General features: G+C 50.2%; 1 protein-coding gene across 10 annotated transcripts in view; it reads right to left on the bottom strand.

The window, feature by feature from the left end:
• Positions 1–27542, bottom strand: part of CFDP1 (craniofacial development protein 1) — an 83072-nt gene that overhangs the window by 47536 nt on the left and 7994 nt on the right. For 8 of the 10 annotated variants that reach the window (XM_075008358.1, XM_075008364.1, XM_075008363.1 and 5 more), the window contains one exon: positions 8293–8403. The exons of the other annotated variants lie outside the window; for them this stretch is intronic. In XM_075008358.1, the coding sequence (XP_074864459.1) occupies positions 8293–8403 (111 nt within the window). The remainder of the gene's footprint in view (positions 1–8292; positions 8404–27542) is intronic. 10 annotated transcript variants of the gene reach the window in all.

Genomic DNA, 27542 nt, shown 5'->3' with positions numbered 1-27542 from the left:
GTGGCTCAGAGGGGAAATAGCATCTTTATAAAATGGCCTGGATCCCTCTCCCCCATAACCTTCCTCACAACCTTGGGACAGCCAAAGAGGAGGATCACAGGGCTTTCAAGGGAGGTAAGTCAGTCCTGTGCAGATACAGAGGTCAACAATAAACCTCAGCCAGTTTCAGGAGCTCCCACTTGACCTGGGATACAAGCCCACATTTGAAAACAACCCTGCTGGCCCATTAAAAGGCAGAGCACTTCTTAAAAGAGTTGTGATGTGCAATTCTCAAGCCACAGCTTGCTCAGTGCTCAGGGAATGGCGGCTGCGTTTTACAGGAGTAGCTATATAAAGGGATTTGTTTGCATTGGAAGAGGAGGAGAGAGAGCTCTGCAGCACCCTGAGGAGCTCACGCTAATATCCTGCCATGGTGCTGGAGGTTTAGGAAGAGAGCTAGGTAGATAAACTACTCATTCCTCCAGGAGCTGAATGATCCAGTTCCCTTCCCTACAACCCAGCCCAGGTCTGTAGAGAAACACCAGACATCCTGATGGCATGGCGCAGGCCATGTGCAACTTCCCCTGAGTCCTCAAATGCAACAGCAATGGTACCAGGAAAGAGAAGAAACAGACAGCAGCACTATGGGACTCTGCTTGGCCTTCACAGAGGGCCCAAAATGCCTGACCTATGTTTTTTTTTTTAATGCAAATCTGTTTGCCAAGTCCCTTTAATTCTCTAGAAGTTCCAACACAAATGCTCCACTGCTGTTTTAAGTAGGGTGTTGTGGGGAGAGAGGAGGAGGAGGGAAGAGACAGAGAGGGTGTAAATCTCTCCCAATACATATGGCCAGGCCTTGCAATAAAGTGCCACACACGTCAGTGAGGGAAGGGAACAGGGATCCCTTCCAGCTTTCCATAGGGCTGGTCCCAACAGCAGGGAAGGCGAAGGGAAAAATACCAACATTGTGCTGTCTCAAGGCAGCTGCAAGTCACAGGAGCAGAAGGCTCTACGGGAATCCAAGGCCCAGTTTAGCGTATCAAGCAGCAGACGGACGCAGACACCATAATTTGCATTAAAGCACCAACTAGAAGCGCCCCCGGACAGCAGGCCTCCTGCGTGTTTGGTGCCATATGTACCAAGAAGCAAGCCTGCCCCGAAGGCCTTGCACTTCAGCTAGCCAGCGGATGGCAGGCAGGTCTATATAGTGTAGATCCTGCTTATTAGCAACAGCAGGAAATTGATAATAAGTGGAAGTCAGGCCCGCAAGGCAGCAAGCAGAGGACAAAGCGCTAGCATGTGGCTGCAGAGGAGGGGGACAGTGTCCTTGTGCTAGGGCTCTCTATGGAGAACATGAGGGCTGGGGGCCACACCGTACCTCTGTGCACTCCCAGGGGATCAAGGCTTGGCACATTCCAGGGCTTCGCTCCCTCTCTGAGCATTCCTCCGGCAGGACGCAGCCCAGAAACTGCAGAGAGGTACTGTGCAGCTCTGGCTTCTGGGCTGCAGTTCTTCGTCTTGCCCCTGCCCTGCCATCACCTCCTGTATGAGGGCAGGTTCCTGGGTCTGCAGCCCCAGATAGCAGCAGCGACGGGCTGAGCACAGGCTGGAAGGCACATCCCAGCCCATCTCCCCTGGCTACAGCCCTGCAAACCTGACTGCAGGGGATTCTTCACATGTGCCAGGGCTTCCTTCCCTGGCCTCAGCCTTGCACTCCTGCCTGCAGGTGGGGCCTTTCTTCCAAATGACCGCTAATAACGCAGCTTGCCAGTGCCAATATCTGAATCCATCTAATGTTAAAGTCAGTGGGCTGGGATTGATGCCTAACAAATGGTGTTAAAATTCGGGCAGCTATGAAGCAGCACCTATGGTCAGCCAGGCAGGAGTACAGCACTGTACTGAGACTCAGGGATTCAGTGACTGCCTAGCGGATTGTGTCAGAGCTGAGAACTGACCCAGATCTCCCCAGGCCCGAGCCAGTTCGCTAAGTGCAAGACCAGCCTTCTAATCCATACAGATCTCCCCGGTGCACCAGCTGTTCCAGAGGCTGCGTTGCGAGGGTTGCAGGGTGTAAAGATGGTCATGCTGCACACCAGCCACCATGCACTCAAACAGCAGGATCGCCTGAGAATGCGACCCTTTCACCTCGCTCACAAGCCAGTCTAACACCTCACCTCTGCTCCCTCTCCCAGTTAGCGGCAGCAGCATGGACAGAGAGTTCCCCAAGGTTAGCCTGCCTCTTGCCAGGAAGCAGGGAATGAAAGCCTCTGGCAGATCTCCCATTGGCTTTGCATTAGGAAAGCCGTGAGCTGAAATCTACAGGAGCCTTTTCTTCACCCCTCAATTGCTGCCAGCTACACTCCAAATAGCCTCCAAAGCACTGCAGCTGGTCACCCCCGGATGCTACAGACCACGCCCACAGCAGCAGAGCCTAGTGGGAAAGCCCCTGCCAATCAGAGGGCGCCCTCTGCTACAGGAATAAGGGACGCATTTACTTACCTTTTTACGCGCAGTGGCAGGCCTGGCGTCTCACAGTCGCCTCCCCATAGCTTTGGGGAAAAGGGAAATCATTCGCAGTGCTTAGAGATCTGGACCGGGGTCTGGCTGCTTGGGCACGTCATATAGGAAATCATGGATTTCAGACTCCTACAGGCTAGCAGCAAATAAAGGTTGGTCACATCACACAGCTGCTAGGAGCTTACCCAAAGCTTGCCCAGGGTCAGTGGTCCATGCCATACACATCACTAACCGAACAGGCCGCTGGACAGAGGTGCCCCAGGATGAGAGACCACATTCCCCACAGAAGACGCCTCCGGCTCAGGACTGAGGCTGGCAGGGGAAGCTTGAGGTGCTCTCACCCAGGCTGTACTTGTTACCTGGCTCAGAGGGGCTGTTAATATGGCAAGTAGCCTCAGCAATGAATCTGCTTTAACGAGTGGGGTGTCAGCGGTCCCCCAGATCCACTGATGCTCAGCAACAGACCCGACGGGCTGAGACCCCAAAGCACTGGGAAGGCTGTGAAAGTGCCCAGTGAGCTGAAGGGGGAATCGAGTCCTCGGCAGCTTGCCAGAGCCGAGCAGGCGCAGGAACTGACTCAAGTGGCTTCTCGCTGGTCTCGGGATTCTCCCATTGTTCTAGGACGTGAATGTGGCCAAAAGAGAAGGGCTACCGCAATGCTGCCCCGGGGCTGGGGGAAGTGACAGGGTAGCAGCAGAGCATTACAGGGAAGCTCTGGACTGCCTGTTTCACCCTAAAGCCAGGCTGAGGAGAGCTCAGGTGAGATCCTGCCGGCATAACGAGCCTCACCGCTGCAAATAAGAAGGTGACAAGCAGAGACACGAGCTCATCCCCTAACTCATTTGTAGGCTTTTTCTGAAGCAGAGACTGCTGCCAGGCGAAGTGGTTCTAGTTCTCTGGCATGAACCCCTGTCCCTTCTAAGCCCTAACCAGACTCCCTGCCACACTTCAGACATGCTCATCCCAGAAGGGAGAAGCCAGCACTTGTCGCCTACAAGCGTCACAACTGAGCACCAGAACCTGATTTCATGCCAGCTGAGCCAACCTGAAGGGATCCATTTCCTAGGCTGGTAGCCAGCAGGAGAAAAATCAACCCTCGGAGGCGAACAGAACCTCACCAGTGCTCTCCATGTCTATTGACACTGAGAGGGGGAATACACGGGAGCCAGGGCAAAGGCCATCCAGTGGGGCACTAGGCGTGCTACAATCCAGGATGCCCCTTTGCCACCCCACAGCCCAGCCTCTTCCCTTCCAATACCAGAGGGGGAGGACACAACTGACGTGGCTTCCGGTTGTCCAACAGGCTCCCGTACTTTTACTGAGGGCAAGCAGGAAGTGCGACACTCTTCCTGCGAAGGAAGCACGCACCGTAGCCCCCCCGGAAAAAGGCCCTACCAAAGCAGACTGGAGAGCACGCCTAAGCCACGTCAGTTCAAAACAAAGGGGATATTAGTGCCCATCGGCCAGGCCTGTGCTTTGACCATTAGGCAACGCTTTCCCTCACTTCCCAATCCAACACAACCATGCCCAGCATGAGGCGATACAGGAGGCGCCTCTTCCACATTTGCAAACGATCCAGGAAGAAAACCGCAGCCAGCTCCTTTAGCAGTTGATTTGCACAGTGGTTCTCGGAAAGACCCCAGATGGGAGATGACAGGAGAGGAAAGCAGGGTTCTGGGAACAGAGAAAACTGACCCACGCTGCCATCATCCATCAAAGGCCCCAGTTTGCAGGGGGCTGTTTGTACGTTATAAGACAGATGCTTTAGAGAGCTTAAGTCCCCAAATAGCTGAGATTCCATTCTGCTGAGCTCGGGACAAGACCAGGAAAAGAAACAGCTGATCCCCGTTAGTCCAGCCTGGAGAATGTGCTCAGCCGAATCCAGGCAAAGAAATAAAAGGAGATGCGGAGCAGCCTGGCCTCTGCTAAACTGCAAGGCGCCCAAGGCAACGTTAGCCCCCTCCGCACGCTTGGGAAAGAGGCAGGGGCGCAGATGCCGGCGGCTGGAGTCTCATCTCCCTGTGCTGTGACTCAAGAATCAGTCCCTCCAAAGGGAAGTCCCCCTCCTCCCACGGTTTTCCCACAATCCTGAGAAAATGCTTAATGGTGACCCCACAGCAAGAATCAGGTCATGTAGGGAGGAGACCCTGACCACTAGCCCAGTTACCAGAGGGCCCGATCCTGCGCAGCGCTAGCCAACTCCACTCCTGGTGACTTCAAAAAGAGGATGCTCAGGGGATCAGGCATTTTGGAATGCTCTGGGTAGGACGACAAGGGAGCTGCACCCTTGACTAGCAAAGCTGATGACTGGTTCCCCCTGGCGCTTTTAAATGCCACGCCTTCGGTGGCAATTAACCTCCACGTAACAAACAAACAAAAGTGTAACATTAAAACAATAGCCCTGGTGGCTCAAAGGGGAGTCAGCACAGAAATCAACAGTCAGCAGAAATGAACAAGGAATAATCAGAATGTGCCTAGGGAGAGGCAAAGAAATAACAATAGCAGTAATAAAAACAGACCGGAGACCTGGAAAAGCTACGGCCGCATTGAAAATAGTCCATCTTCCCGACCCAAGTGGAATTAACGGGAACTACGTAAAACCAGCTGTGGGGACCAAGTCTCACCCTGGCAGCCTCACCTCATTATGAGAAGAAAAATAGATGTCATCTACCGCTTGCCGCCAGACAGCTGGCACCGGGGCAAGGAGCTGGGATTTCACATCCTCGCTGTGAGCATGCTGCCCCCTAGAGCACAGCTGGGGGGCTGGGGAGCACAGGCAAGTTTCTCTAGATATCTGGGGAGGACTCAGCTGCACCATTAATCACATCCATAGCGTGCTATTAAAATCCACTCCAAGCACGTGCAAGAGCTTTGCCCTTTGTGCTACTGTGATGGTTGCAGGCCTGCCTGCATTTTCACTCCACGCAGGGGAGCTCTGGTGCAGTCACGCCAGACCGACTGACTGCTCAGCACCCATCGCCAGCAAACAGGAACCCAAACGCGAGTGTTCAGAAGGAAGCGGGCAGCCCAAACTGCTGCCAAATCAGTAAAGCATTCCAGACAAACCATGGCACGTGGCAGCCAGGAGCGACAGGAGCAGATGGGATGCTGGGCTGGATGGACCTTTGGTCTGACCCAGTATGGCCATTCTTATGTTCTTATGTTCTCCAGTTTTCGTGGTGGAGGAGCACAGGCCTGCTTTACCAAGTGTCCACTCTGAAAACGGACATCCCTCTATCCCGATGGCACTCACACTACTGCGTATCCTCTGTAGCAAGCTGGCAGGCACTAAGACCCTGGGAACGCAGGACTCTCCTCCAGGCACCCCAGACTCACCCGCTAAAATGCTCTGTGAAGGGGCTTTCATGCTGCTCTCTCCCATTCTCCCAGAAACACCTCCTCCCACTACCTGTAAGGCCTGGCAGTGCTTCTGCTGGCATGCAGCCGCATGGCCCAACGGCGAGTGGAAGGCCCCTCACAGTACTGCGTGGGTGGGGATCACCTATGCTGTGGTTTCCCCCCACCCCATGTTTCTCCTCAGGCCAATGAAGCATACAGGGAGATCAAAGACCAGAACGCAACTTCCTGGGCAGGTACTGCCTCTGATCTCTGCTCTTATTGATGTACCTCACGCCTGACTAGCAGGGGTCTTATCCTGCAATGAGGCCCAACCCCACCAGCCAAATCCAGCTCTGAAAGCTAAGGTGTGTCCCTCCTACTGAAGTCAATGGGAGTGGCACCACTCACTTCACAGGTGAATTTTATTTGGGTTCACAGCAACCCGCGAGGCACGAAAAAGCCTGCGCAATCACCAGCCCAGCAGGGCAGGATCAAACAAGGAGGGTGCAGCTGGCCTGAGGGAACAAGCCCTTGTTTAATTACAAACAGCTCTGTAACAAGTAAACCCGAGAGCAAAGCTGGTGGAAAGCCCTAGCCCTTTCCTGGCGGAAGTTCAGCCCAAGTACAAACATTCCCCCCACCCCCTGTCCCACCCCTGCCCTTCTGCAAATCAGAGTGAGGAAATTCAGAGCTGAGGCAACTTTGCTCGTTAAGCTAGGGACACAGGTCACACCACATGGCTGGCAGGAAAGATCACACCTGCATGTCTGGAGCAGGGGAGGAAGATCTCAGAGAGTGGTAAGGCACAGATGCTATGAGATGAACTTCCCCAGCCTTTTGCTGAACTCCCTTGGTTAGAAGCCAATGTTATTCACACACACAGTGATTCCAGCAGTCTGTGTCTGGGGCTTCCTCCAGCTTCATCTGATGTCTTCATTACCCTGACTACTGAAGGGTCTTTGTAAGAGTGTGGACTAGTTGTGCTATAGACCACGAAGGCTCTACTGGCTAAGCAAGTGTGATTGACTAGGCTGACTGTAACAGCATCCTCCGTGTGAGCACAGATGCACAGTGGTAAGAAATGCTGGAGGAAAAACAGTGCAGCTTTTTGGCACGGCGTTTGACGGCTGATGCGCTTGCCCAATGTTAGAGATGGCAAATAAATACTGACAGCTGGAAGGCCCTTGGTGCTAGCTGCTGCTTGCAGCAATGGCTACAGACCCTAAAGAACTAGCACCACCAGGGTAACACGACCAGGTAAGCGGCTGTCTGAAACCTTGCCAGCAAACCACTCAAACATCGCTTGGGGAGGTGGGTGGGGGCCAGTAACTGCAGTTCAGAAGCCAGGATATCACAGAGAACCACCTCTAATACATCCAGACTGCAGCGAGCAAGAGGCAGGCCAAGTGCTGGCTCACGAGAACCAAAGAGCAGACCTCCTGAGGACTGGCCTGGTTAACAAACCCTGCTGAGGGAACAGGGCCGATTGCCTGTTGTTCCTGGCTTTAATTAAAGCTCAGTGTTTAGTTTACTCTCCTCCAGAGCCTCCCCCGCCTTCAACCCCTGCTTTTTATAGCATGTCCAGCATGGCTGTCAGAAGTGCCGGAAATACCGTTTCAGCCCCAAGCGTCCGTTCTCCAGGGCTTGCTAACAGAGAGATGAGAACGGGATGTTTCATTTTGCTACCATTGCTTTCCTGGGTTACTCCAAGCTGCTCAGATAGAAGAAACTAAATAAATATGGAACCGGCAGGCGGCATCCTCGCAGGCTGCTGGAGGAAAAGCATCTTTGGTATTAGACATGGACCCTTCCACTTCAGGAGTCAGAGTACACTCCAGCCACATATGCCTCTCAGGGGTCAGAGAACATTTCACTGATTAGTTACCAGGTCTCCAACGGCTCCAAAGGCAGCACAGCTCTAATTACGGATGATTTGCGTTTCAGTAGCTTTGGGGCCTCACTGTGCTAGGTGATGTAATACACAAGGGGCAGACAGGCCCTGCCTCAACAAGCTCACAGTGTAATAACCAGAGCAAACAAAGGGCCATATTATCATCTTCCACCACACTGCTCCCTCTCAAAGAACACAGAGCTTTCCTGGCAGAGAGGTCTGCACAGCTTCAGGCCAGAAACACGAAGTTGGTGCTCACACATTAGCTGGGCTCCAGGTCTGAGAACTAAGCAAACAGTTTGCATGTAACAGGTGCCTCATTCTGGCTTAAAGACACCAATTAGGCCTGTTAGTAAATGCAGCCACAGAATGAGAGCCTACTCCTGAGAACTTCCAAGTCCTGGGAGCTGCACATGCTCAGCGTCTCACCAAATAAGCCTCAATCCTTCTCCCACTGCAGTCAGCAAAAAGCTCCCTGTGACTTTACTGGCACAGGGTTGGGCCTTACTCACCAAGTGGGGTTCTCTGCTCCCCACAATCCCAAGATGCACAGCACAGGCACTCACCCAGAGACGGTTGGCAGGGAAGTGGGAGTCGCTGTCTGGGCTTTCTCCTTCTCTTGCTGCTTCAGAAAGGATTTGGCTTCTTTCGAGGCAGCATCCACTTCTTTAGTCACCCTGTGGCACAGGAGAGACAACGCCATGCATCAAAGCAGACACACACACACACACACAGCACAGGAATCAGAGGTCCAGCAAGGGAGCTCAAGAAACGTCTGTATGAAAGGTGACGCTGAGCCATGTGCATTGTGTTTGGCACCCGTTCAGCGACTACTGCAGGCAGAATCAGCCTGTTGAGATCCTGTGCTATTTGCAAACCATCTGTAACTCTACCACGATGAAATTAGAGCGAATGACTTACTGGGGCTTCAAAAATGAACAAAAATGTTTATTTGTTCCAACAGGCCCACCTCAACGGAAGCAAACAAATACCCTCAAGCAGATCACAGGAGCCTTTTTTTAATTGGGCATTTGGGCTCCTCATTTGCTGGCCTTCTATGATAGCGTCTCTCCCACCCGCACTGCTCCCACCAGCAACGGTCTGGGTTGGCTGGCAACATCTGCCGCCCCCGAGACACATGCTGGCACAGGGTGCACCTCCACAGTGCCCAGGCTCTAACTTAATGCTGAAAGCAGAAATTGGCTACAATTTTCAAGCTGCTATTTTTGTTTCAGGCCTAAAAGATACACAATATTAACTTACCAGTAAAACAGCACACAGAAAATCTCTAGAAAACCACTGGACAATTAATCATTGAAAATACCCTGTTACTTCAGCCTCCTTGGGTTTGCTGCCTCTCCTAGTGATGGGTGTTTCAGGCACTCAGCTGCGCTTAATGAGGTTGCCCTGTTTTGTCAAATTAAAAGCCCCTCTCCCTTAAACAAAAGCTAAGGTCTCTCCCAACCTAGCTGCAGTTCTGCACCCACAGCATGAAACCACCCTGAAGCGGGGGGTGTGCTCCCACTCAGCTAACCTTAGCCCCACTCACCGCCAGACCCTGCATACATCCCCTGTGCCGTACTGGCTGGCTGGGCAGACTGCTTTCCACCAAAATACGGCTGCCTCTCCTTAGAAAGTGAATGTCAAAATCTCTTCTTCTAAGACCTGCTCCCTGGGAAAATCCAGACCCCCCACTGCTGACCTTTCACTCCTTGTAACCCTACTAAGCCAGAGCAGCTATGAAGAGCACACTGGAGCCTATTTTGTCCCAGCGTGTGACAGGAAACAATCGCTGACTATATATACTCAGACTTGAAGGCCAGAAGGGGCCATCATAATCATCTACCCTGACCTCCTGCGTGCCGCAGGCCACAGAACCTCACCCATCCACTCCTGAAACAGACCCCTGAGTTCCTGGCATTCTTAAATCTTGATCTGCATACTTCAAGTTACAGAGATTCCACCATTTACACTAGTTTACACCTGTCAGTGAGCCCCGCCCCATGCTGTAGAGGAAGGTGAAAACCCCGCAGGGTCCTATCAAACTGACGCAGGGAAAAATCCCTCAAATACAGCAATCAGGTCAATCCTGAGCAATCCTCCCCCCTCACTCATGTTCCCATCAGTTACACCCAAGCACATCAAGGAAAGGCAGCCAAGTTGCACAGGGCTCACTGAGAACAGAATCTGACCTAGCCTCATTTACTACAGATGATGTGCGAGAGGAAAACCCAGCCTAATTGTCAGATCCTTGACTATGTTTCCAAGGCTAACAGTGAGAAAACACGCTTTAGACTTGTTGACTTAGAGACACTGGCTACGTCTACACCAGCCAAAAACTTCAACATGGCCATGCAAATGGCCATTTCGAAGTTTACTAATGAAGTGCTGAAGTACATATTCACAGCCTCGTTAGCATGTGGGCGGCCACTGCACTTCGAAATTGACGCGGCTCGCCGCCACGCGGCTCATCCAGACGGGGCTCCTTTTGGAAAGGACCCCGGCGACTTCGAAGTCCCCTTATTCCTACGAGCAGATGGGAATTAGGGGACTTCGAAGTAGCCAGGGTCCTTTCAAAAAGGAGCCCCATCTGGGCGAGCCACATCACTTTCCAAGTGCCGCGGCTGCCCGCATGCTAATGAGGTGCTGAATATGTATGTCAGCGCTTCATTAGTAAACTTCGAAATGGCCATTTGCATGGCCATTTCAAAGTTTTTGGCTAGTGTAGACTCGGCCATTGAGAAGGAAACAGATGAGGCATTCTCACAGTGCTGTCAGCATTCAGTGACAAGTGCTCCATAGGACCAAGAAGCAATAAGGTGAAGCGATGAAAGAAAAGATCTTCATCTTCCTCCCCGAAGCACAATTATGGAGGGAAAGGAACACTGAAAAGTAAATTAGCAGCTGAGCTGATTTTTTCCCTAGTCTCTCTCAATACAAGGACTGTTTGGAAGTGTTGGCAGATCAGACTGAAAGTGGTGGGGGGTGGAGTGGAGAGAATCAACCCAAGAAGAAACAAAATCCTTGCTACAGCAGCATTACACTTCAGAAAATCCAGAGCACGCTGCCCACGCACATCCCTCTGAGGCAATGCTGTCTCGTACCATATTTACATATATAGTTATTGTACTTTTCACTGATTTCATTACACAGAATAAACTCATTGCCTTATTGTGGCAATTTGCTGGCACTCCCCAAGGAGCCCCATCAGCGGTGGAAAACGGGCTCAGATTAATACCATTGCAGTGTCTATTTTTAAATGCACCAGCTTGAGGAAGGTGCTCAATTCAATTCCCCTCATGGCTCTGCAGCAGAATCTGCTCACTGAGAGGCTCTCCTGGCTGTTGTCACACCCAGACATGCTTTCAGCCGGTCCTGAAGCTTACCACCAGAGACAATGGCCACCAGCCATGAGAAACATCAGACCAGCCCAAGGTCTATGGGAGTTCAAGAGACAAGGAACAGAGCTCTATGGCTCTAGGCTCCCTGCTCTCCGGTCTGCCAGGAGAGCTTCTGCTGGGGAGCCAAACAAGCCGCTCAACTCTGGCAAACTTCAGGTATTTGATAGCCTTGTCCTGTGGGAGAAGGCAAAGAGGGAGCAGCAGTCTGGGAATAAGAAAGGGTTACAGGGGAAAACTGAAACTGGGAGCAAGCCACTATAGTAACTCTTTCATATCGGGCAAGCTATCATCCAGCACTCTCACGTAACTGGCATTTTAACTGTAAGTCCATTTTAGTTACGTTTTCCCCAAGTACCGTGGAGTGAAAGGAAATAGAAATACATACAGCAAATACGGTGTAAGTTTACAGTGTACAATGCTGCTGTTGTCCAAGTACTCCGTGTACATTTTTGTTTGTTTCTTAACACCTAACCTCATTTTCGTTTAGTGTCCTGCACTGCTAAGTACACCTCTTCATTAACCAGAACACTGTAATAGCCGGCAACCTCCCAGCCCCAGGGGTGCCGGATATGAAAGCATTTATGGCATTAACCCTGTATGTGCCGATCATTAGGTCTTTGGTGCAGGGAAGCATCTTTTACATTGGTACAGAGCCTAGCACAATGAGACACTGCTCCTGTTTGGCTCCAGTCACTGTGCTATGTGAGCACCTCCCAGTCTTTATTGGATTTATCCTCATCCACACCTGTGAGGAGGGCAACGCTACTACTGAACTGTGCAGATGAGGCACAGAGGCACATCAAGTGACTTGCCCAACGGGGGGAAGGAGCGGGAATTGAACCCTGGGTCTTCCAAGCTTTTCCTTATGTCCAACCTATCAGGGTGGTTAAGCTCTGGAATAAATTGTCTGAGACGGTTGTGGAATCTCAACCACTGAAGATTTTTAAGAGCACGTTAGAGGACCAGCTGTCAGGGATAAGGTACGTGACGCCTGGTCCGGCCATGAGGGCAGGAGACTGGACTTGACAACCTCTTGAGGTTCCTTCCAGTTCTAGTGGTCTATGAGTCTAACAGCAGCAGTGCTTGAATGGGTGTATACAGTGGCTTTGGGCAGCTCCTTTCCTACTGGCCCTGCCTTCAACGACACACAACTGGGAAAGAGCTCAGAATGTTTTGCATTTCTGGAGCTCTTTGCCCCAAGCAGCACTCTGGCATTTATGGTCACCTACCATGAATTCAGCAAGATCCATGCCCCTTTTGCTGCTGAGTGAAATGCAGCACACAGGACGTGCAACAGACCACAGAGCAAGGAACAGAGACGGCAGTCCTGGCTCCTTCACCACAAGACTGCATTGTCCCAATGCAGAAAAGAAAGGGGCCAAGGAACATTATGATGTTTAAGATTCCCAAGAAGCCACCTGACTACATTTGTTCATGTACAACGTGACACAAAGAGAAGTGACTTTTCAGCAGCAAGTCAGAGACCCCTGGCAGCCGAAACCAGGGATGTCAGAGAGCAGAGTTACGACAGCGGAGTTTCCCCAGCCCACCACACCTAGTGCTAAACCCAGCAAGCCTATGGCTAGGTCCTTCAGCATCAAGGCAGGAGCAGTACAGATAAGGCCCTCTCCTTCAGAGGGAGGAGACAGGCCTGCTTCACACCTGGACTTGATGCACCAGCAGCAGAAGTTAGATGCACAACAAGCACTTGGTCTGCAATTATTTACCACTCCCTTTGCACTGTCAACAGCTTCTCTGAATCTGTAAATAAAAACCCCTTTAGCCAGAGCAGCGCCGAGTTGCAGACGTAACAGGCAGCCTGTCTTGCCTGTGCCATGCTGCTGGGGACAGAGGCAAGCATTAAAAAGGAATTAAAATGAACCACTGAAGATAATTCCAGCACAAGAGCTCTATGTTAGCCTCATAAATTGACACAAAAGCAAGTTGGCGGCAAGGCCCAGCGATGCAAACGCCAGCAGTGACTTTGCATCCTTCCCATGTGACTGACAAGGGAAACAATATTAACAGGCTTTGATGGGCACCAGGTCAGAGCATGGACACGTACCTAGCCTCAGCTCCCTGGCCAGGAGAAATGAAACTACTTCTCCATTATTACAAGAGACAATAACTCACCGTGCACTAACCTAGGCATGCCCTCTTTTGCACTGACAGAACTAGAAGCTACTTATCCCCATGGAAGAAATCACAGTAATTACTAAAGAAAATTACAAGACCTTTCAATACTAACTACTTGATAAGTAACTCTTTGCCTGACTGTTTACCAGGCCCTCTCTCTGCACTTCCTTTTCCGTGAATAAACACAAAAATAAATACATTGTCAGCATTAAAATAAGTACAGACATGTCTCGCCCGCTCACGTACCCTGTAATTTGCAGACACCAATCTGCTGCCTCTCCTCATTCCTCTGTGGAGATTTAATAGTGCTGCAATAAATCTACTCAGATTTGTATAACGTATAATAATACAGAACATGATGGCTATTTTTACAGTGCTAGCACATTGAGAGTAAGGAAAGGCAGCGCTGCTCAGTAGATACAACAATGAACGGGACTCAGGGGTCCGCTCTTTCTCTTCTGAACACTACTGGCCTGCTTGGGACCTTCTTCTAGCCATTCCCCTGCTTTATGCCTATTTCAAGCACAGGGCAGTCACGCCGTGATACCAGGTAGAGGTTGGTGTGTGTGGATGCAAGGTAGGTTTGGGCTACAACCTGGATCAGAGCTAAGTTAATTGTGCAGTGAGGACACACCCATAGACTCTGAGCAGCTGTAAAGAAAATACACCCCCCGTGCACACACCCCCCCCCCGGCCACTTCCCATGCCAAATGGAAATGGAGGTTTCAGAGCCATCCACTCGTGACAACAACCCTTTCAGCAACAGTATCATCCTGAACAGCTGGGTGCTCTTCAGAAAATCTGACCTGCGTCCACTGCTCCTCTCTCTACACGACTCAGAGCTGCCTTGTCCTTCTGGGCAAAGATTGCTCTGCGGTGATCCAGCCTCTGAGCCTTTTGTACCAACCACTCCTCAGGAAAATAAACGGCACTGATTTGCTTAAGCATAAATAATTCCCGACCCATAAACCTTCAGGGCACCCGGCACCACAAGGGTTGCTTTTCAGAATCCCATTTTCTTCTGATCCCACAGGATCTTGCTGCTGGAGCAGATGCAATTTAAGACTACACTATTTTCATAGAATCATCAGAATGTAGGACACAAAACAACTCTCAGAGGTCATCTAGTCCAGGGCCCTGCCCTCCTGCCAGGGGCAAGAGCCATCCAGACCATCCTTGACAGATGTTTGACTAATCAGCTCTTAACAGAGATTCCAGACGTTCCCTAGGCAATTTATCCCAGTGTTTAACCACTCTGATAGTCAGGAAAGTTTCTGTAATGTCAAACCTAAACCTAGTTTTTCCTGAACTTGCTTCTCCCTTAGGAAAGGACTGACTCCCATGAAAAAAGAGCTCCTATTATTGAATCATCCACAGGATTACAGATGGAAGAGAATAATCATTGAATCTCCGAAGATTAGGATTGGAGGAGACCCCAGGAGGTCATCTAGTTCAACCTCCTGGTCAAAGCAGGACCAACCCCAATTAAATCATCCCATCCAGGGCTTTGTCAAGCCTGGGCTTAAAAGCCTCTAAGGATGGAGATTCCACCCCTCTCAAGGTAACCCATTCCAGTGCTTAACAAGGTTTAGAGACAACAGGGTGAGGTAATCTTTTATTGGACCAACTTCTGTGAATGAGAGAGAAGGTTTGAGCTTACAAAGACCTCTTCTTCAGGTCCGCACAATGTACTCATGGTCACAGTCAAATGCAAGATGGAAAAGATTGTTTCACATAAGCAGCTACCACAGTTCTGAACAGCAGCCATGGAGGCCATTGCTTTCTCAAAACGCCGAGGAGTTCAAAATTTGGTTTACGACTATCCTCTGCAACAGTCTCTCTGTTCTCCTCTGTGCACTTCCTAGAGCTTTGTCCAAGCTAGTGTGAAGTGCCCCCAGGCTTCTACCAACCTCCATCGGGAGACTATTACTCAGACTAACATTTTACCACCAGGAAGAACCTCTTCTGACATTCAGTCTACATTTCATCCTGCCTACGGCAGCCCACATCTACTAGTTATGCTCCCCTAAAAGGACTGACAGCAAATATTTGCAGATATGTCCCAGCCCTGAGCTGGTTCTTTAGACGAGCTGGGTGGAGGCAGTTGGCTTTTGTAATTTTGCTTCAGAAATCAAGGCAATATGCTGCTGTAACCAAGTTACAAGGCGGTACAATCAAAGCCACAGATTGAGCAACACTCTGCCAGTCTCTCTGATTCTTCCTGGACAGCAGATTTACTTTAATTATGAGAAATGCCCCACAACCAAGGAAGGGATCGCCTGGCTCCAATACATCATGTTATAACTGCAACTTAGAACTAAAAATGATGAATCCTATGGTAATGGATGCTACATGCTGTAGCCAGAGAGAAAAATATCACCCAAGGGAGACCAATTGGCCTGATTTTGTTTGTAAGGGGTTAATGATGCAGCATAGAGTGACAAGTCCAGCTTCTTTTCTCCCAGTGTATTGTGGAAAACGTTACATCCTGCAGGGTTCAAAGTTTTTCTGTTACTAAAATGGCATGAGCTGTTCTTTGTCCTGGGGGGGAAATCCAAAGCCATGAGCTGCAAAGCTGGCTCTGTCAGCATCTATTCAGGCATCAAAAGCTCCTGTCTAAGACCACAGCTGTCAGGAATGAGGAGGCGGCCTGGGGACAAGGGGAACACATCAAAAAAATGAAAGCAAGCTTGGCTTAGAGACTTTTGGAATGAAAACAGGAGAGGTTGTTGATCTCCTGGGTATAACCTACGAGGAAAAGAGCAGCTCTAAAACATGGATAGTTTACTCAGTTCCTTAGACTTTGAGCTCCCTCAACCCCATGCATGTTTCTTTACAGCTTGATACTATCAGAGCAAATGCCTATTTTAAAACCAAAACCCTTCCTCCACCTGCTGCCCAACCACCTTGCCCAGCCCTGCCCCTTTTCTGACTTTGAGGCGCAAACCATAAACGACCAACTAAACCTTAGAAGCCACCCTCCTTCTCTAAGAGTAGATGCACAAGAATATTTTGCATCTGCTTTGCCAGTATTACGTTGCTCAAGTGACAAGTAGTGCTGGTGGGGAAAAGTGACCCAGAGAAGAGCTACAGTTATGCCATTGCTACACTGCAAGTTTCTTACGCTTTCCTCTCAAACACTCGATACTAGCCACTGGCCCTGGGACAGGACCCACGGCCAGGGAGATGCTGAACTGATCTAGTCGGGAGAAGACTTGCCCAAGTGACACTAAGAATCAGTAGCTGCGAAGGGAAAGGACTTAGATTAAGGAAGGACCATTGTGATGGGAAACTGGTTCATCTTGCTCTTCACGTCCTTCCAGATTTCGTGGTAAGGCAGCATTGCAGCAACACTGACCCTTATGTTTTGCTCTTCTTTTCAATCTAACACACTGAAGACTGGTTAGTGCCATCCAGTCTAGCCACTGAGGCTGCAGCAAGACCACCTTCCAGCTGATCCAGTAATTTGACTTTCTGGTTTAATGTCATCACCTTTCTTCCCTTCTTAGCCTGTTGCCCACTGTCTGCATCACTTGCTTTTCTTTCTGGTGCCATAATTAAGGCTGGGTGTTCCTTCAGTGGCCTTCATGTGGTCGTGAGGGAGCTCTTAGAAAGTGTGAGCACACTGAATGGTGTGCTTGGGATGGTGCAGGAGGGTGCAACAAACCATGGCATGGCGAACCATGAATTGCCGATTCACGAGTGGCGAGGCCTTCCTCTATTCATCTTGTGTTTTAGCTGGTGTGTGGCTGTGGCTCTGAGTGGGAGCAGGAAATGTCCTTCTTAGGGGGCAGCTCCTGACTGCATGCTAAAATGCTCAGGGGCCAGCAAGAGCAGCTATGAGCTGAGGAACATGGGAGGAGCTCAGGATAATCTCTCTGAGCCAGCAGAAAACACAAGATAAAATCCATCACCTTCAAAACCAGTGCAAAGGCAGGAAAAGGGAGAGCAGCTTTTTACGTCCTGTGTCAGACCGCCAGCTCTGCTGCTGCTTAGGTCAGACTTCCCGTCAAGGGGGGATAAAGCTATCCTGCAGTAGCTGTGCACAGCTCTCCTGAGCAGCTCAGTCAGGAAACGGGTGGAAAGTTAACAGCCTTCAGCAAGGCTGGAGCTAACCAGCACACATCCCAGGACTTAGCCAGCACCTGGCGGTAATCCCCGTCTGGAGTCAAGGTGATAATGTGTAAGTCCCATGTTTTGCTGACCTGCCTGCTTCTAGTTCTCCAGCTCAGTCAGGGTCAAATACACTGGACTTGATGCTACAGCCGCAGACACAATTCCCAGCATCAGTCTGAAGCCTGCACAGGAGCAGCCTGCAGCAAAGTATGGTTTTACAGAACAGGCAAACCCTTCATGGCTCAGATCCCCAACCCCACCACCTCCCAGTCTCTACTTTCCCTACCACAAATCACGGTTAACCCGCCCTCTTTCACCCACCAAAAGAACCCTCACCCCACTCAAGGTTCCCAATCCAAGCCTAACTGCACAGAACAATCCCTGTTCTGTTCCCTTAAGGCAGACAGAAAGAACAGGTAAACCACAAACTACTCAATCAGTAACTAAGTTTCAGGTGTACGACGAAGTTATGAAGACATTTGCAAACTGTATTGACTGGAAATCAGCATCTCTTTTACTTACGAAGTCCTGTGTTCAGGTCTTAGTTTTCCACCTGCACAGGCAGTAATGCCAAATTCAGCAGTTATTTTAAACTTGAGTTCCCAGATCTTTTTGGTCACAGATCAGAGCTCTGAGGCAGTTTTTAAAAAGCTTCACATTTCACCATTAAGAGACAATTGCTTACGTCTGACCCCTCTTCCCCCCGAATTCCTAGCATTAATAAAAATCCCACGAGCCTCACCGAGAGGCGTTACCCCAATTCTGTGCTGGCAGCCAATGTTCCTCCTTAAGGCAAGGACTGACTGCATCCGGCCAAGCTGCATTTGGTCCGGATGGACAGAAAGGTCTTGGGGCTAGGGAGCAGAACAGTGATTTGGAAACTCAGGACGCTGACACTGGCTGGCTGGGTGACTCTACACACAACTCAATCTCTCTGCCTCAGTTTCCACATCTATAAAACTGGGGACAATAATGCTTCTTTAGACAGTGCAAAAGCTCGGTAGAAACACTACATTTTTTTTGATTTTGCATTTGCAAAACCTCCCATCTGAAAGGGCCTCAGACACGTCAGCGAGCCTTCTATGCTCCACGTTTCTCATCTACATCCACATATGCAATATTTTAATAAAACTAACAAAGGAAGAGTGTAAAACTGCAGCCTCTACATGATCTGTTTTCCTGCCATGAGGGCAAAGAATCTGCAGCATCAGCTGCAAGAAACACCTGCTCAGTTAACAAGACAGCTCTTCTGGTGAAAGAGCCAGCAGTGTCAGCTCGTCCAGTGCCCTAGATCAGCGGTTCTCAACCTTTCCAGGATCAAGGCTCAGCTGTAAATGATTCTGGTCTGTTTCAACTGAGGACACATCTAGAGGGTGGAAGCCCTGGGGTTATTTCGGTTGGATCCTACCCAGTTCTCACCCCACGTGGACAGCCCCTGAATCCTGTGCTATGAGGCTGGTAGGGCTCTGCTCTCTGCCTCAGGCATCGTGACCTCAGGGTTTGACTGCCCAAGTTGTAGCCTGGCAAACAGGACTGCAGTGCTGCTCGCTTCCCCAGACTCCTGTGAGGGCCAAACCTGAGTGGCACTGGGAGCCCAGAGGGTGCAGTGCCTGGGGCAGGGAGGCAAGCCCAGCCAGCCCTGTGGGACAGGAGCTGCCACACAAAACAATTTTAGGTCCTGACCCACAGGTTGAGAAGCCCGACTCTATATGGGTACATGGGCACTCCGGCAGGGGGCTTACCAACCAGCAGCCCAGAGGCCACTACCAAGCACTGATGAGCAGCTTTCAGGAGTGTCCTGACAATCAGTAAATGTGAAGCTCAGCAGCTTCTAAGGAAGGGTTCAAAGGCTTCCCCCACCCCACCTTCCACAATGATCTTGAGTCAGTCCTGTGCCACCCCGAGCCATCTTCTCAATCGCCAAACCAGTGATTTTCCAAACGTTCGCAGAGAAGAAACCACTCTCCCCACTTCCACCCAGCCAACGGCTGCAGTAAAACTCCTGCTGCGATGGGCCTCATGTCCCGAGCTCTCTTGTCCTGCCTGACTGGCACAGCAGTGCCAGCGGAGCCTCCAGCAGCCCTCTGCCTGCTTAGCAAAGGGAAGGTGCAAACTCCCCACACCTGGCCAGGGAGAAGAGGAGAGAGTTAGATCTAAGCTTTGGGTGGAAAACAGATGCACCCATCACTGTGTGTTCAGATGAGAGTGGCTTCGACTTCAAACTTGGGAGGAGAAGTGTTGGGCTAATGAGTCGCAGGGAAGCGTTTCCAAAGAGCTCCTCTGACGGAGCTATCTGGCAGGGAGAACGGAGTCCCTCAGGGTAAGGGTGGGAAGAGAACGGCTCAAGAGGCAACACTAAACGGATGCGAATCACCTTAGAAACCTTTCCACAAAGCCGACAGGAACCCCCGCATGAAGTGAGGATGAGGAACCAACTGCAGGGAGCCCAGTGCTCAAACCTGGCCCTTGTGTTCCAAGCAGAGGAGGACTCAGCACTGGGAAGGGGCAGTTTTGGGCTACCCACAGCACCTGATCCTGCCTCTTCTGGTGGAACTCTGGCTCCAGGGGCAGCACTCCATGCTGAGGGTCCACTACGGCTGCTGCCATTTAAAACCTTGCATAGAGCCATTTGGTGCATGGAACGACGCTGGCCAGCTGCCCACTGCAACAACCTGCAGGGTTCTCATTTGTTCTCTGTTGTGTGGGTGCATATCCATGGGCAGTTGGGTGTAGGTATTCTTTGCTGCCTCCTGGCCAGGAGAAGCTAAGGTTCCCAGCTGATTCAATACCTGTTCTTTAAAAAAACTAGGGATGGGACAAGGACCAGTGGCCAGGAATGTGGAGAAGTTAAGGAGGGTGAGTGGCCGAAACTCAGAGGGACAGAGTCAAGGATCAACACCAGGAACAGGAAACTAGAAAATGAGGATGAACATCTTTGAGTGGCCCACCTTCACCTCAGTGGGCCTCAGCAGCTTGCAGCCCACCGGGGTTCTACCTCTGGCCCCGTGGTCCCCTGCCCCCACATCTCTCATACGCCAGAGCTCCACACTTACCTGCTTTTCCCCCACCCCCACTCCCCCAGCACTTTCAGAGCATGCGTATCACCTGATTCATGCTTTGTCCTAGCTCCTCTCCCTCCTTCCTTCCCAGAGCTGGAACGCTGCAAACAGACAATTCACAGAGCTCCAAAAGTGCTGAGAGGGAGAGGGAGAGGGAGAGGAAGGAAGTGCAGGACCCTGGTGCACAAGAGGTATGTGGGCAAGGGGGCCAACTGGGGAGCCGTCAGCTGAGGTGGAGCCCTAGTGGGCCATGGTGTAGATAACCGGTCTGCAAAGCCCAGCCCAGTCAGTCAAGTTGGGCTCTCTAGTTGCACAGATGTCACCTGTACTGATGGTCCTTATACAGCCACTGTCACCGTAGTCTATGAGCCCCTCATTATCTCCCAGTGAAGTTACACCCCGACAGGGAAGCGCCCTCCCACCAGACAATGTCTCCTCTCTGTAACTAACGTCCTCTGAAACGAGCTTTCAGCTCAGCTCCCCATTTCTCAGAGTTTGAGAACTAGCGTCTCTCCGCTCCCCCAGCACCCGGCTTCTAACCAGACTCAGGACACACTGCAGCAGTGGTGCGGATTGATGAGCCAGCTCCATTCAGGTTTGGTTAGTTTCACTGCGATTCTGGATGAGCACCAGCTCCCTTCCAGCTGGCAACTGGCTTCCACATCCGGCACCCAGCAGTAACTGACAAAGGCCAAGAGCTGCAGAAGTTGTGGCAGCCAAACAGATAAAACAGTTCTAATTACAGATAAAAATTCCTTGCACCAGAGAGCTGCTGCTCATTAATACAACCACATGCCTTGTGCGGTGAGGCAAGTTCATAAAATGAAGCGCTTCAAAAGAGCTCCTGCCTACCCAGGCGCTATGAGATGACACTGAACTTTCATTGAGAGGCAAATAGCCTTTACAAATTGCTCCTGCTGCCCAAGATTTACAGCTCTCTGGGTGCCCATCGCCTGCTGCTCTGTGCCTAGTGCACACAAAAGGGAAATGAAAAGCTGACGAGGAGCGGCAGAGAGTGTCAGAACCGGGGAATAGGTGCTATGGGGACATGGAAATCAGCCATCGAGGAGAAAGCATAAATAATTCCAAGACTGAGACACGAGCTCTGAATGGCGACAGGCCAAGGATTAATTTAGAAACCAGAGCAAGTCAGAAACAGGGCCCTTTAGCATTCTGAGCCTACAAAGAAGCGTCTTTAAGATAGCAAGGGGGAACCAGCAACAGACTAAGATGAATCAGAGGTAACATAGGAACGGGTGGTTTCTCATGGGCTCAGAATCCTGGAATATCTGAGATGCCTTCCCCACCCCACCTCTAGGAAGACAGACCTGTTCTCTCTGGATTTGTATATGATGAAACTCAATGGTTTCCTTGGCAGTAATAATTTCGAGGGAAGGCCATTAAGGTGTCTACCTCAGAGTGATCTGTGCTTAAATCTTGATCTCAGTTCTACATTCCCAAAATGCAGCCTCAGCCCACTTAGAAAGCAAATCAGCACAGGCAGGTTTCACTCTGTTAAAAATCCACAGAGATACAGACCCAGGTAGTGAGTGGCATAACAGATTCTTGCCAGTTATTTCCCCAGGAGAAACACCCTGTATTTGGTATTCAGGCCCTTTCAATAAGTGATCATTGTGCACAGACAGCATCATGTTCCTTTAAAGAAAAGAACAGCCCCAACCTAGCTCTGCTTAGATAGGTGCCAAGACTGACTGGTGTGATTCTCAAGCCATGTTCCTTGTAAACTGAACGGACGGAAAATACCCAGTAGAGAGTCAGAGGCTGCCCAGCTAATTAGCAGAGCACCCACAGCTAGCAGCATGTGTTTCTAGTGGTGCTGCATAGCCGTACATGCCTTGGTGCGTGTAAAATTTATTCCACACATGGATGGAAAAAAATTAGATGGAACATTGCTCTCAAGCCAGGGACCATGGAATCTTACTGGCAGCCTACAGAATGGCATGTTTTGAGATACAAATAGCTGAGTCTTCTTCTTTCGTATGGCTGGTGTAAAGCAACAGCTGCAATTTCATCGGAAGCTGATGGAGCCAAATGGCTCCATCAGGAATAGCAAAATGTATTGCAGTAATGTCTCTTTCCTATTTATAAATGTGGCAGTAGGTGGTGAGGTATTCCATCGTCTGTCGTGGGGAACCATACTTGTTTGCATGAGAAAATGAATGGTCCCAAAAAGGCTAGCAGGGCTTCAGATGTTGCATGGAGGGGGGTGACGCAGGAAGACATAGGTTTCCCAGGATTGGCTGAGTTTCGCAGAATATTGCAACAGTTCAGCGTATGTGAAGCCCCTTCGTTATGAATTGGGCCCAAAAGGACTGATGACCCACCCTAACTAAGGATGTATTCCAGAGACCAAGATGACAGCAGATTGTTTAATTTCTACTACAAGCCAGCACCGAGAATTTTATGACAGCTGTACATAATGTAATTCCTTTCCCAATTTTACTCTCAACCTTTTCTTTCTGTCATTCTTTTTATTAATAAACCTGCAGATTTCAGGTTCTAAAGGACGGGCCCAGCGCGCTCTCTTGTCAAGGTCTGAGGTTTGCACTGACCTGCGGATGTGACTGGTTATTTGGGACTGGAGGAACCTGTGTGGGTTGGTGGAGATTGGTTTCCACACCCTCTCACCTGTGTTAGGGAGGGTGCTGGCGGTGGCACAGGAGAACAGGAGTGTCCGAGGGGACTGCTTGTGGGGCTTCTTCTTAGCCAGTGTGGTGAACAAAAGTGCTCGTGTGACCAGTTTGGTGCCTGTCAAAGGAAGGCCCCTGTCTTGGGCTGTAAGTAGCCCTCTTTAAGCAATCGATCTTGATTAGACCTTCTCAGAGGTGCCCTCAGAAGCCTGCTATATTAAAGTTAGCGCCCATTCTTCTCTTTGCAGCTACCTTCTCAAGATGATCCCGGAAAGGGAGGGCGCAGTCACGTTTCACTCAGAGATATGTTGGAGCGTAATTGCATTGCACATTCTTACCATGGAGCGCTAATGTCAGCGTGGCTTTGGTACTTATTATCAACATAAAACGTGCTGACTATTGTTTGCCAAGATTTGGTTCCATTCCCAGAAGCACTGTTCCACATTATGCTTCTCAGTATCATGGAAGTTTAATGCCTGGACTGCCACAGCAAGATCATTTGCATGTCCATGATCTAGTTGGAGGCATGTCATGTCTGCAAGCACTAAAAAGGGCTGACGCAAGTACAGAATCTTTTGCTAGCCTGTTGTTTATGATATGGGGTGTGCTGGTCTTCTTACCCAGCTGCACTTGCAGGTGTCTGTCACATAGCATGGTGCACACCAGGCAAACCACTTGGCAGCAAAGTATAATTCTAGCAAGTTTCAGCATCAAGACCTAACCCATACAATCCCATACGTGGATGACAGGACAGCATACACTGTGCCAGTCTTTTTTTTTTTTTTTTAAATAGCCAGCCTCAGTGAGAGTTGCGAGCGCCAGAACTTGGTTGCAATACCTACATTTTGGCCAGAAGCTGGCCTGTTCAATGGGCATAACCGGCCCCGTAAAAGGGCGTATTCTTTTGAGGATGATACATTCAAGAAGCTTATAGATCATGCATAGTAGAGAAACTGGCCCCTCCCTTCCTGCTTCACCAGGGGCTTTCCAGGCTTTAAGCAATATAAAGTAAGTTAATCTTGGCAGTTTGCAGGATTGCACAAATACAGGTTGAACCTTTGGTCCAGCGCCCTTGGGACCTGACTGGTGCCGAACGAGAGAATTTGCTTCATCATGGGAGGTCAATATTGTCCAGCAGCATTATCGACACTTGCACATTACCGGCACTTACACAGCTAAACAACAGCCCAGAACACAGAGCCAGGACTGGTGGCTTGAAACAAACTTTATAGAATCATGGGAAAATTGGCCCCACCCATGGTAAATGGTCATCTAGCTAGCAAAAATCATAGCAGAGTACAGAAGTTGCTGTACTAGAGAGGCTCAGCCTGTACTCCTGTCCAGTCCCAAGTTTGGCTTATTCTAGAAAGGAGTCACAATTTGACTAGTAACTCCTACAGACCTTTAGAGATGAGATCACTGCTGAAGGGAGGGAGGCTGCTAGAAAAGTAGTCTTTGCAGGGAAAAAATGCCTTACATTAACAGGGGGCATTCGGGTGGAATATTAAAAAACTGGAGGTGGGATGAGCAGACACTGATATTTCAAGCCCTCGGCCCAGTATTTGCAACATTCTATTCATCCAGGGCACATTACTCCTTTTGACTGACAGAAGTAAAAGAATCCCTCCCCCAGATCTTCTGCAAGACTCAGCTAGTGTGGTGATGGGCAGCCCTTATATGCCCAAGACAGATCTAGAGGGGGAGCTCATGTCCGGAAAGACTCTGCACCCTCAGCAGTCTCTCTGTGCCGTCCAACCCTATAGCAAGAATCCTGAGGGACAAGAGAGGAAAATTAAGGCTAGGACTGGCAAAGGAGACGAACTCCTCTGACAATCCATCCTGGCTTTGAAGGCATCAGTGCGTAAGCACTCTTCCACCCACAGAATACTGGCGGTCTGGAAAAAAGTACAAGTTAAGTTGGCCTATTAATCAATGTCCTCTTGTAAACTACGCCCTCATCAGAGCCATGTCTTCATACATGCAACTTGAATCAGCAACTGCAGAGCCACCCCCCACAGATTTCAGAAAAAATAACACTTTCGTGCTGAGCTACCCTCTTATGCCTCCAGTTGGGCTGTATCCGGAATACGAGACGCTTGCGTGATGCGAAGGGAGGCCAGATTGCTTTAGTGATTGAGTGGGAACGTGGCTCTGCAATGCTTTGTCTGGCTGAGAAGCTACGCTATCGAAGGAGCAGTGTGGCTTTCTGAACTAGCAACTTGCAGTGCCATTGATTAATCTCCATCGGAATTCCTATTTCCCATGGGTTTGGGTAACAAATAAGCACATATGCAAAGGCCCAACCCCTAAAACAGTGAGGTCCTGGAGAGAAGCAATGGAACCTGGGAGTCAGGACATCTACACTCTTTTTGTGGCTCGGTGACAGATGCTTTTGGAAACGTCTCCTGCCCACCCTCAGAAAGTAGAGCAGCATCTCCGTTTTAGAGACAAGGAAACTGAGGCACAAAGAATGGGAGTCTCAGCTCATTATGATATGAAATGTACTCCAAACGGAAACCCTCCAAACAGAAGGTGCTACCTTCAGAGAACACAAGGTATCAGTGATGCCAACAGCCCAATCCCATTAAGAAATAGGTCCAAGTTACATGACTAGCTCATATTGCCGGATCAAGGACACCCATGCTGAAAAGCAACCTCACTGGAATCAGCTTATCTAGGCTGCCCTCTCCCTGCTTGTATAATGCTGGGGTTTGGCGCCTCCTGGTGGAGAAGTCAATTCCACCCGGTTAATTTTTCATGAGGTCAGGGCTCAGCATTTGGCCTTATCCCACTGCATTCAACCTGTCCTGATGTTCGGTTCTGAGGCGACAGTGACCCACCCACATTTTTCTGAAAACGTATGTATTGTTCAAGCCAACTAGCCACACTCAACTAGCCAAACAGCCACATGTGGCTAGTGGCTAGCATGCTGGACACCTCAGGTACAGATGGACAACTCTGTTCTTTTGCCAACACCATTCTCTTTATGAGGCCATAATACAGCCAGGCCTTTAGCAAGCATCGCCAACCCAGCACACCCAATGATCCTCAGTGCTAACTCTGGGCCTTGCTAGCCTGCCTCTCACCGTGGCAGGTGAGCACCCCAAACAAGGAGCAAGAGGTAACACCATTGTCCCACTATGACCAAATACCCTGCTCCTCTCCCTACATCTTCCTGCAAGGTGGCTGAATTCCACGAGGAAGGGGTTGACTAGACATTTGCCAGCACCCATGATTGATGGAAGACCTAAGCAAAGAAGCAAGGTCACCCTGGTGCTCCGCAGATGGCCAACAACTGAGCTCCATGGAAGGACGTTCTGCAGCTCTCCATTGAGAAACAGGCCCTTGCTACCACCATCAACGATTTAGACAATGGTGTCGAGAGTGCACTGAGAAAGTTTCTGGACAACACCCACACAAGACAGATTGCAAGTGCTTTGGGGAATGCGATTAAAACTCCAAATGACCTGGACAAACTGGAGAAAAGGGCTGAAGTAAAGAGAATGAAATTTAATAAGGGCAAACGCTAAGTACTCCGCTAGGAAGGAACAATCACTTACCCACGTACAAAAATGGGTGCCTATAAAGAATTATGGCAGACAGGGCCATCTGTAAGGCCACAGAGTCTGGAGCATAACCCACCCTCCTCCACTACCTCAGGCGTGGGGCCCAGGGCAACCTGCACATTACAGGCCCTGCCCGTGTCTGTCTCTGCTCCACCTGACCCCGCTCCACCCTTTCCTCAAGCTCAGGGCCTGTGCTCCACCCTCTTCCCTGACTAACCCAAGCCGGGGAATTATAGAGGAAAGATGTTAGGCGGCAGCAGCAGGGGTCAGCCCCCTCCTGCACACACCACACCAGCCAGAGTGATCCAGCAGCCTGCTCTGCTCCACTCGACCCCCCCCCCATCCTCTCTCCGCACACTGTGCTCCGCTTCTCTGAAGACTTTTAATCGCAAGATAGACCACCACTTGCAAGAGATGGGCTAGCTAATACTTAGTCTGCTTTGAGTGCAGGGGGACTGGACTAGATAACCTTTCAAGGCCCCTTCCCATCCTATGATGTTATGAGCTTTGTCCTAGACTTCCTCATCTGCGGCCTCCTTGCTGATCCCAGCACTCTCCAGGGAGCTGAAAGGATACACAATCCACGAGAGAGTCAGGCCCCTGCTATGGATGGCTCTGAAGAGAACCAGCTCCTCAAAGCACACCAGGGTCAAACAACCCATTAGTCCAGGCTTCCACCTAAGGTGAGTTTTATAAGGGCACTGGGGTGGCAGCAAGCTGTCTGCCTGTGTCTTGTTTTAACAAGACTTCATGAGCAAGAGCGGATCTCAGAACAACATGCATTACTGCCCAGCACACTGAGATGTGGCAGCCGGTGCTGCTAAGCACCACCAAAGTTTTAGCAGGAAGACAGATGTTCTAACCACTTATTTACCAGTGTCAGTGTC

The sequence above is a fragment of the Carettochelys insculpta genome, chromosome 14, assembly GCF_033958435.1.
Source record: "Carettochelys insculpta isolate YL-2023 chromosome 14, ASM3395843v1, whole genome shotgun sequence".
Classification (NCBI taxonomy): domain Eukaryota; kingdom Metazoa; phylum Chordata; order Testudines; family Carettochelyidae; genus Carettochelys; species Carettochelys insculpta.
The sequence above is the reverse complement of the archived record's forward strand: the minus strand, read 5'-3'. Positions and strand labels throughout refer to the sequence as shown.